The sequence below is a fragment of the Dama dama genome, chromosome 3 (assembly GCF_033118175.1).
Source record: "Dama dama isolate Ldn47 chromosome 3, ASM3311817v1, whole genome shotgun sequence".
In the NCBI taxonomy this organism is placed as follows: Eukaryota; Metazoa; Chordata; class Mammalia; order Artiodactyla; family Cervidae; genus Dama; species Dama dama.
Genome location: NC_083683.1, coordinates 41251702 through 41263022, shown reverse-complemented (window position 1 = coordinate 41263022; position 11321 = coordinate 41251702). Strand labels below are relative to the sequence as shown.

At 39.0% G+C, this 11321-nt stretch overlaps 1 protein-coding gene across 3 annotated transcripts in view; it reads left to right on the top strand.

Annotated features, from left to right (window-relative positions):
- NR2C1 (nuclear receptor subfamily 2 group C member 1) overlaps positions 1 to 2409 on the top strand; it is a 39210-nt gene extending 36801 nt beyond the window's left edge. For 2 of the 3 annotated variants that reach the window (XM_061125954.1, XM_061125939.1), the window contains exon 14: positions 1901 to 2409. In XM_061125954.1, coding sequence (XP_060981937.1) covers positions 1901 to 2075 — 175 coding nt within the window. In that variant the 3' untranslated portion in view covers positions 2076 to 2409. The remainder of the gene's footprint in view (positions 1 to 1900) is intronic. The other variant, XM_061125947.1, reaches the window with a different exon arrangement.
- Positions 2410 to 11321: the final 8912 nt, after the last annotated feature.

Below are 11321 nucleotides of genomic sequence, written 5' to 3'. Positions count from 1 at the left end.
GGAGTCCACCTAAACCCATGTCCATCGAGTCGATGATGCCATCCAACCATCTCATGCTGTGTCGTCCTCTTCTCCTCCTGCCCTCAATCTTTCCCAGCATCAGGGTGTTTTCCAGTGAGTCAGCTTTAAGCATCAGGTGGCCAAAGGATTGGAGTTTCAGCTTCAGCATCAGTCCTTCCAATGACCACCCAGGACTGATCTCCTTTAGGATGGACTGGTTGGATCTCCTTGCAGTCCAAGGGACTCTCAAGAGTCTGCTCCAACACCACAGTTCAAAAGCATCAATTCTTCGGCACTCAGCTTTCTTTATAGTCCAACTCTCACATCCATACATGACTATTGGAAAAACCATAGCCTTGACTAGATGGACCTTTGTTGGCAAAGTAATGTCTCTGCTTTTTAATATGCTGTCTAGGTTGGTTATAACTTTCCTTCCAAGGAGTAAGCGTCTTTTAATTTCATGGCTGCAATCACCATCTGCAGTGATTTGGGAGCCCCCAAAAATAAAGTCAGCCACTGTTTCCACTGTTTCCCCACCTATTTGCCATGGAGTGATGGGACCAGATGCCATGATCTTTGTTTTCTGCATGTTGAGCTTTAAGCCAACTTTTTCACTCTCCTCTTTCACTTTCATCAAGAGACTCTTTAGTTCTTCTTCACTTTCTGCCATAAGGGTGGTGTCATCTGCATATCTGAGGTTATTGATATTTCTCCTGGCAATCTTGATTCCAGCTTGTGCTTCCTCCAGCCCAGCATTTCTCATGATGTACTCTGCATATAAGTTAAATAAGCAGAGTGACAATATACAGCCTTGACGTACTCCTTTTCCTATTGGGAACCAGTCTGTTGTTCCATGTCCAGTTCTAACTGTTGCTTCCTGACTAGCACACACACACACAAATAAAAACAGTGTTTAAAATTTTCCTCGTTTTGACTCTACATCTGCCTGCTGACCTCTGTTCTATTAGGTTCCAGGTTCTTTGACCTCTGAAACTCTTTCTTAGTTTCTTATATTCATAGTTAGTTAAATTAATTATCTTTAGATAGCAGTTTTCAACTTACAATGTATTTTCACACAAGACATTGTCCTGCCTCACTGGCCCAGGAACTGGCAGGGATCACTTTATTGATTGTCACAACACTGTGAAAGCGACAGGGCGAGTAGTGGCTTCTGCCCACTCACATAGCTAGAAGTAGCTGAATCAGGATTTGAACCTAATGGTTTTGATTCTATAATCTGTGCTCTTCCCATTAACAACAACTATTGCCTATTTTGGGCTTTCCTAGTGGCTCAGCTGGTAAAGAATCCGCCTGCAATGCGGGAGACCTGGGTTTGATCCCTAGGTTGGGAAGATTCCCTGGAGAGGGGAACAGCTACCCACTCCAGTAATCTGGCCTGGAGAATTCCATGGGCTACAGTCCATGGGGTTGCAAAGAGTCAGGCATGACTGAGCAACTTTTCACTTCACTTCACTTCATTGCCTATTTTACTATTCCCAATACATTTTGCAAAGCAAAACCAAAAAAACTATCATTGAGCCTCATGTATCCTGATAACACAAAACATTGCTATTATAACCTTGAAAGAGTTCCTAAGCCATTAAACTTATAACTTGATCCATGGTTTAAAACTGTTCCATGGTTCATACAACCAACTAGAGGTAGCACAGCATAGCAGTTAAGAGCAAGGCTTTCCAGTGAAGTCTGTCAGACATCATATATATCCAGGTGATTGTCATGTAGTTTAAGGCTTGAGAATACTAAAGGTTTTAAGTGTTGAAAACTGTTGATAATCTTTGTTAACTTATGATATTAGTATTCATGCAGAAATTACGTATATCTTTCTACTGAGTTACTCTTTGATTTACAACCTTGTTCACCTTCCTTTTTCTCTTTTGAGGTTGTCTAGACTACTACTTCGATTGCCAGCTTTGAGATTGATGAACGCTACCATCACCGAAGAACTGTTTTTCAAAGGTCTCATCGGCAATGTTCGAATTGACAGTGTCATCCCACATATTTTAAAAATGGAACCTGCAGATTATAACTCACAAATAATTGGTAACAGCATTTGAAAGCTGAGATCCCAGTTTAAAGTGATTGTTCTTTCCCAGAACACAAGAAGACACCAAATCGAACTCACTGATTCCAGGGCATCTGGAAATTTTTACTTTAAAGAGAAACCAAAAACCAAAATATTTTGATTTTACTTCCTTAAGAAGAATGTTTGAAGTGACTGAGCAGGTAGCAGGAATTAGAATTTCCTTTCCTGTCTTATTTAACTGAATAAGAAATACTATCAATTTATTCTTGGTTAAGATGACACCTAAAGCTGTCACCTCTTGACTAAGATTTCTCCTTTTATTTTATAAAACAAATAAATAAGTCTCTCTCTTTTTTTTTCCAGAATTGTGTTCTATTCATGTTTACTTTCATTATGAACTAGTACAAACACTTAATCGCTAAGAAGGATCTTCTTGCATTTTACGCTTCTAAAATATAATCTGTTTTAATTACCTGTCTAAAGAAGATTATTTTATGCTCAGTGGTATAATGATAACACTGGGACTATAGGAGATAATAATTGAATATAAATATTTTTTTGTTTTTTGTAAATATCATGGCACCGTTAGCATTTATCACCCTCATTGCTGGCAATGAGACATAGGTTATTTGTGATCTTAAGAGCTGATATTTTTAGTGTTGTGTATTATTAGTTACAAGCACTTTTTATTTATGTATGTAGCAGAAAATTGTTTTTGAGAATAAGATAGGTTCATGTTTTAATATTTTTGGTTTACCGTGTTGTAAAAGTAATAGAAACTGATTGAGCACCACAAGTTTCAGTATTTCACAATAGATATTTAAATTGTTGCTGTTTATTCCACAGAAAGCATCTGTCATCTCTCCCTCTTTTCTGACCTGCATTTAGTTTCCTGACTCTTCCATGGGATTTAGCCAGTTTCTTTTAGGTCACTGGAAATACCTCCTTTATGAAAGTGGATTTATCATAGCCAATCTGTGTTTTCAAGGTGAGTTAGGCAGTTATTTTAAAGCAGTTGATAATTTTCTGAGACTTCAGTTGTTTAATATATGGAGGAATGTGCACTGATTTTTCACTGTAAAGGGGAAGGGGCTGTTTTAACAATAGTATGAGCATCAGCCTGAAGCACTGCCTTGTACTACCGCAATGGAAGCATTTTAGATTCCTTGAATGTCTTCCATGGTAATGTTTTCCTTAGCAGAACCTGATACTGTTAAGTATTTCTTTGCTATAACTTCATGAGAAATTACTTTGTTATATCTATTTGTTGATTTTTTAAAAATATGGATATTTTATTGCACTAGAACATTTTTTACAAAGATTTTGCAATAGAAGAGAAGCAGAATTTGGGGGAAGGGTATGGATTTTACTAATTGCTGCTTTATAGTAAATCAGAAGTTTTAAAGTATCAATTTACAGTCTTTACCAACTTAAGGGAAACTTTTTTCCCTATTTAAAACGTGATTTTTGTCAATGGGATTTTTTTTCTTCTATAATTACAGCTGGGTAAACTACATTTAGTACAGAATACTCAAATGGAAAAATCAGTAGGTTTATACCTTTATAAACCCAATGAAGAAAGCCAAGGATTCAAGAAATTCTTTTAAATAATGTACTAATGGTTAATTAAGATACATGTTTGAAGCATTTTTCCTGATTACATATACAGTTGTATTTGGAAGTGTTTTTTAAAAACTATATTAAAATGTGGCTTGCATTACAAATTTGTTTTCTGTTAATGTATTTGATTTCAGAGTCCTGTTTGTTCATTGTTTGGTCATCCTTTGTTCCATTGTTAAAAAATCTCTAGTAAGATTTATGAAAGTACTTTCAGGAAGGAAAAAGCATGGAAAATATTTTCATATCCCAATATTTTAGGATGATTTACAGTTCAATTTGAAGACTTGCAACTAAATATTACAGACTGACCATTTATTTTCTTTCTGTCCTGAAATTTCAGTAAAGTGTAACCACACAATGACAGATGAAACAGGAGAGAAGAAATCAAAGGATAAGAGAGTTGAATAAATTTTAGGGAAAGAAAATGCAGGTAGAGAAAGACAGAGCCAAAACCAAGGAAATGGTCATCTGAATGCCTGCAAAAGGTGGTACCTTGAGAAAGAAGCCAGTATACGTTGCAGAATGCTGTTTAGTACCTGGAGGAACCAGGTGCACATTTTCAGAGATGGTACTTGGAGCATTAAAGAGAGGATTGATTGCATATCTGTCTACAGAATCATTGAACTATCTTTCTCTATATTTGTTGAAGTCAGGTGACCACTTTCTCTTTTTTTTGTTTTTTGTCTTGTTTTTGGCTGTACTACATGGTATGTGAGATCTTAGTTCTCCAACCGGGGATCAAACCCATGCCCCCCTGCACTGGAAACTTGGAGTCTTAACTACTGGACCACCAGGGCAGTCCCCAGTGACCACTTTCTATCCTTCAGCCTTTTTGAGCAAGAAGCCAGAGATTAATAATCTTGAGACACTAAACCAGAAGATCACAAGATTTATAGGATACCAGGGATAACAAGCCTTGGATTACATATAATCTTGAAAATATGGATTAAGTGAAAATCTGCATTGAATATGGGCTCCCTAGGCATGTTCCCATAATGCTGACCACTGGGTATAGGCTTCTATGCCAGGATTTTTTTTCTTTGGAGAAACTAAGTTTCTTTGGGAAAAACTAATTTGTCTGGAGAAAAGATCTCTAGACACTCAACTTTTGGTTGTCCCTGATAAGAAGACTGCCTACCATTTTATCTCTCTTCAGTGAATCTCGGTATTTCCAAGTCATATATGTATACATGAGGTTTCCATTCAGTTCTCTAATGCCTACTGTTAAATATGAACATAGAGCCAGGATCATCAGATATTTGAGGAAAATTTCTAATACATAAGAGATCAGCTATAATTTGATGGTGGGGGCAGATAACAATGCAGTGATCAGAAAAGTACCCCATCTTCAAATATAATTAATATTTTGAAAGTAGGTGTATTCATTAAATGAAAATAGGATGCTTTGAAAAGGAAAATTTAAAGGAAGAAACTGCCCCTGGAAATTTAAACTGATAGCCAAAACAATTCATTAGAAGGGTTACAATGTAAAGTTGTTGAGGAAAGGTTTCAAGGTTTCAATAACCTTGAAAGTACAATTCACCCTTGAATAACATGGGTGTTGGGGCACCAACCACGTGCATCCTCTGTAGTACTGTACTGTGTATGTATTTTTAAAGTCTGCATGTAAATAGACCCACACAGTTCAAACTCATGCTGTTCAAGGGTCAACTCTATAATCAAGAGACAGAGAAATAGATAATGAGAAATGAGAAGAAATAAAATCAGAGAATCAGAACAGGACGTCTAACATTTTAATAGTAAGGACTGAAGAGAAAAGACGAGGTAAGAAAATTATTTTATAAAAAAAAATTTTATACAAGAAAAGTTCCACAGAAGGACATGTGCTTCTCAGGTTGAATGATTGACCTGTTAAATGAAAAAGATCCATACCATCTTGAAATGAGAACAGCATAATCAAAGAAGATAGTGTATTACTGCTTCTAGCTGTATTGTGGAATAGATAACTCTGAAGGCCTTTGATCTATTGCTGGACTTGCAAGAAACATGGCATGAGTTCTCAAAGCAGGCTAAAGTTGTCCCAGGTCATGAACCCTCCCTGTCCTAGCAGAATCAAAACTTTCTGGGGAAAACATTAATTTACATCAGTTTTGCACACTTTTCTGTAATAGGCCAGAGCATCAGTGTTTTTTACTTTGAGGACCTTACCATGTCTGAATCAACTACTCTGCTATTGTTCAAAAGCAAATGTAGACTGTACATAAGTGAATGGGCATGGCAGTGGTCCAGTAAAACATTTAAAAAACAGGGAGTGAATTGGACTTGGCCCTTTGGGTGTAGTTTGCTGATCTCTAATTTAGAACCTCAAACTGTCACACATTAAGCTCAACCAAATATGAGCTCACGAAATTATCAAAGTTAGAAGGAAACAAGCCACTTGAATGAGTCAGCAATAAGCAATACATACAGATCCTAAAAATAGATATTGAAATTGTCATCTGTACATGATTCAAACTGTACATAACAAGTTTTAAGAAGAAAATGGAGTCGAAAAGGTGGTGTTCTGACTCAACCAGTGTCCTTTTGGACAACTACTGTGTGCTGTGGTTGTAGGCACTTCTGAGTCTTCCCAACACTGCTGGCTCAGTGATCTCCCTTGGTGACCAACGCCACCAGCCACCGACTCACCTGAGCCAGCACCTAGGGCATCTCTTCCATCTTCCCACTCCCATCGAGTTCAACAGTAACCCCTGAGGCTTCAGCTTCCAGAGTTGGTCTCAAATCCCTTCACCTGTGTGTGTGTGCCTCTGCCCCCAGCAGCTTTCTCCAGCAGCACCACTGAGAACCTTCTGAAGCACATCTGTCTGCCCCCATCCATTCCCTGCTTACAACCATCCATGCTCCCCCTTGCCAACTAGACATGTCCCAGCTGCCTCTTGTGGTCTCTGGAGCCCCGAGGGGTGTGCCTGACTCAGGCCTAATTCTTCAGCCTTCTCCCTGTGTGTGTGTCTGTGGGACACACCAAGGTCCCTGTCGCCTTTGCTCCCACTTGAATTTTGCTCTTCATCCCCTGCCCTCTGCTTTCAGGGATGGAGGCAATTCCCCAGGCCTTTTCAACCAGCCCATCTCTGTCCTTCCCACTGACCTGCCTTTTTCTTATATATGTGTGTATATATATGTATATATATATATGTAGCAGAGTTGGCTTGGGTGGACACAGCATATATGTTGGGCTGTCTGGCACCCACAGTGGAGAGAGTTGAACCTTGATTTTGTCAGTCAGCATTATGGGCAGGGGACTTATAAAAGTCGTGGGGCCAGCAGACATCCTGAATAGGAAGGTGTTCTCCATGCAAATAAGGGAGAGACTGAAGAACCGAGTCGTTTAGATGAAGAAGTACCTGGTTTCATAGCAGGCCTGGCAATTTTACAAATCTGAGGCCCTCACCCAGGTGGAGGATAGCAAGTACAGGCTGAGCAAAAGATTCCTGCACTGCCCTGTTGCCTTACCACCAACCAATCAGAAGAAAGTCACATACCCTGCAGCCCTCAACCCAAATTTTACCTATAAAATCTTTTCCCTGAAAACCACTGGGGAGTTTGGGGATTTAGAGTATGAGCCACCCATTCTCCTTGGTTGGCCTTGCAATAAACTTTTCTTTCCCACTCCCACCCCCCAAAAAAAGCAAGAAACGGGAACAGTAATGGGGAACAAACATTTTAAAACAAGCAGAAACACTTTAGGAAAAAATGAAATCTTAAAAATCAATCCATGGTGAAAGATTATGCCTTTAACACATCCTTTTAACACACACACACACACTTATATCCCAGTGAATTGAAAACATATCTGGGAGAGATGTATACACGCCCATGTTTACTGCAGCATTGTTCATAATAGCTAAGAGATGAAAGCAACCAAAAATACCCACTGAAAGATGAATAGATAGAAAGTGATATGTACACAGAGTATTACTCAGCCTTACAAAAAGAAATCCTGTCACATGGATTTCATCCTACAATGTGGATGAAACTTAAGGATAGCATGCTAAGTAAGATGAAAGTGTTAGTCGTGTCCAACTCTTTGTGACCCCAGGGACTGTAGCTGATCAGGTTCCTGTGTCCATGGAAATCTCCAGGCAAGAATACTGGAGTGGGTTGCCATACTGCTCTCCAGGGGATCTTCCTGAACCGAGGCAGATTCTTTACTGTCTGAGTCAAGACAAGTCCTGCGTGATTTCATTTATAGCAGGTATGTGAAGTAGTCATACTCTTAGAAAGTAGAAGAGTGGTTATTGGGTGCTGGTGACCCAATAGGAGCTCCAATAGGAGCTTCCCAGGTGGCGCTAGCGGTAAAGAAAGTGAAAGTCGCCCAGTTGTGTCCAACTCTTTGTGACCCTATGGGCTATACAGTCCATGGAATTCTCCAGGCCAAAATACTGGAGTGGGTAGCCTTTCTCCAGGGAATCTTCTCAACCCAGGGATTGAACCCAGGTCTCGCAATGCGGGAGGTTTCTTTACCAGCTGAGCCACCAGGGAAGCCCAAGAATACTGGAGTGGGTAGCCTTTCCCTTCTCCAGCAGATGTTCCCAACCCAGGAATTGAACTGGGGTCTCCTGCATTGCAGGCTGATTCTTTACCAACTGAGCTATCAGGGAGTGGTAAAGAATCCACCTGTCAATGCAGGAGACGTAAGAGATGCAGGTTCAATCTATCCCTGGGTGTTCCCTGGGTCGGAAAGATCTCCTGGAGGAGGGCATGGCAACCTACTCCAGTGTTCTTGCCTGGAGAATCCCATGGACAGAGGAGCCTGGTGGGCTATGGTCCATAGGGTCACAAAGAGTCCATAGGGTCACAAAGAGTCAGATACAACTGAAGCGACTTAGCAAACCACAGCACAACCTAGTATAGAGAGAAAGGGGAGTATTGTTCTGTGGGTTGAGAGTTTCAGTTTTATAAGATATAAAAGTTCTAGATTCGCTGCACAACAATATATATATAGTTAACACTACTGTATTATACACTTTAAAACAAGATGGTAAATTTTATGGGTTTTTTGCCCTTCCCCACCCCACCGAATGCTAGGAAACCAAATTGTACTTTTGAAAACTGTTCCACAAGGGAGAGAATTAAGCCTAATTAATTATAGAATTAATAACTATATGAATGGTATTTCAGAAACCAAATAGTTGAGAGGAAGTTTTCTCTTTATAGGGCTTCCCAGGGTGGTGTTAGTGGTAAAGAATCTGCCTGCTAATGCAGGAGATGCAGGAGATGTGGGTTCAATCCCTGGGTCGGAAAGATCCCCTGGAGAAGGGAATGGCACCCTACTCCAGAATTCCCACCTGGAAAAATGAATGGGCAGAGAAGCCTGGCGGACTAAGATCAGTGGGGCTGCAAAGAGTTGGACACGACTGAGCACACACACCCACTTTTCTCTTTATAGGAGATTTGTGGCTAATGAAGGAATGAAATTATTTAAACAATGCTTAGCAGTGACAGCTAAAATCACAAAAAATGAGGCAAGCAGACACCATATATGTTCCTGAATGGAAAGATAACAAAAAAATGAACACAAATCTTGTTAGGTACCTAGGTTTAATACTAACAGAAATACAGGGAATAGAACACAAGGACACAACAAAATCCAGACAGTGGAAAACTCTACAGGAGAAATTACCAGTTTCTTTGTCAAATAAACTGGAAGGACAAAAAACAAGGGGTGGGAATTGGGGGAATCATATATTAAAAGAAAATCAGTTATAAAATATGGAAGTTATTTGGACAAACAAAAAAATTATTAAATGATTGTGGGAATTTGAACCTTTTTCAGCAGATATTTTATATTAATCAGTTATTAACTTTTTCAGGTGAGATAATAGTAATATGGTTATGCTTTTAGAGTAATTTTTATATTGTGGAATAAGATGGAATTTTTAAAAAACAAAACAAGCCTGTGGAAAGCCCATGAAAGACACTTCAGCATAAAATAAATTCTTATGTAACATATAATTTTGAGTGATTGAGTCTAAGAAAATAAAATTTGATCCTAACATTTAGAGATTTCTCTTTTTGGGGTTGAAGATTTAGTAGTGTGACATTACTTGTCTGAGTCCAATCTTACTACTCGGTCCTCTCAGGAAATAACGAGTTTCAATTTTTAAAACTCTTTAGGCAATTATGAAGACTTGCAGTTATGGATTAGAGTGTAAATCTTAGAAACCTTGAAGTTTTTAAAGAAATGATATGGGAAACTGCCATCTGGAAGCACGAAAGATGAGAAGTGATGAAAAAAGTGACTGTGTGCCAAGTTTCTCATCTCAAATAACTGGGAATCAGAGGACTGTTTCAAACTGACGGATCAAGGAGTATATGTTTTAAAGCATATTGAAAGACATAAAGTTAGATGCTAGAAAAAATAATGTTCATTTAATGCCTTTTATTATTTAAAAATGGCAGAAATGCCACCCTTATGGCAGAAGGAGAAGAGGAACGGAAGAGCTTCTGGATGAAAGTGAAAGAGGAGAGTGAAAAAGTTGGCTTAAAACTCAACATTCAGAAAACTAAGATCATGGCATCTGGTCCCATCATTTCATGGCAAATAGATGGGGAAACAATGGAAACAGTGACAGACATTATTTTCTTGGGCTCCAAAATCACTGCAGATGGTGACTGCAGGCATGAAATTAAAAGACTCTTGCTACTTGGAAGAAAAGCCATGACAAACGTAGACAGCATATTAAAAAGTAGAGACACTACTTTGCTGAAAAAGGTCTGTCTAGTCAAAGCTATGGTTTTTCTAGTAGTCATGTATGGATGTGAGAGTTGGACTATAAAGAAAGCTGAGCACCAAAGAATTGATGGTTTTGAACTGTGGTGCTGGAGAAGACTCTTGAGAGTCCCTTGGACAACAAGGAGATCAAACCAGTCAATCGTAAAGGAAATCAGTCCTGAATATTCATTGGAAGGACTGATGCTGAAGCTCCAATCCTTTGGTCACCTGATGTGAAGAACTGATTCATTGGAAAAGACCCTGACGCTGGGAAAGAGTGAAGGTAGGCGAAGGGGATGACAGAAGATGAGATGATTGGATGGCATCACAGACTCAATGGACATGAATTTGAGTAAGCTCCTGGAGCTGGTGATGGACAGGGAAGCCTGGCGTGCTGCAATTCATCGGGTCTGAGTCGGTCGCAACTGAGCAACTGAACTGAACTGATTATTTAAAAATTAAATATGCATCTAATTTAAATTAGAAATTAGTTTTTTATTATTTCAAATACACTTTAAATATTTAAAATTTTAAACTTGAAACTGAATCATTAAGTCCTTGAAAGTAGATACTTAATCTTGTACTTTTCTATTCCTCTTCCTCAATGGCCTACTTACACAACGGTAGTATCAAATACACTTACTTTCAAATGTGGAATAATCATTTTGTGCTTTACATTGAATTCCTTAATGGTAACTTCTTTCTAAAGAAGCTTGGCTCTAGAAAGGATTTTTGGAGTAGTCTGAAGCAATCACTTCAGATAAGGAAAGTGAGGTCCCCAAAGGAGAAAACTTCACCTGGGAAACCCTAGTATAGGTGATTTTTCCACTTGTCCTGTCTTCTAAATGGCATCTCTGAAAACTCAGCTCTGGAGGGACAACAACCAAGTTCATCTTCTCGGAGAAGGCAATGGCACCCCACTCC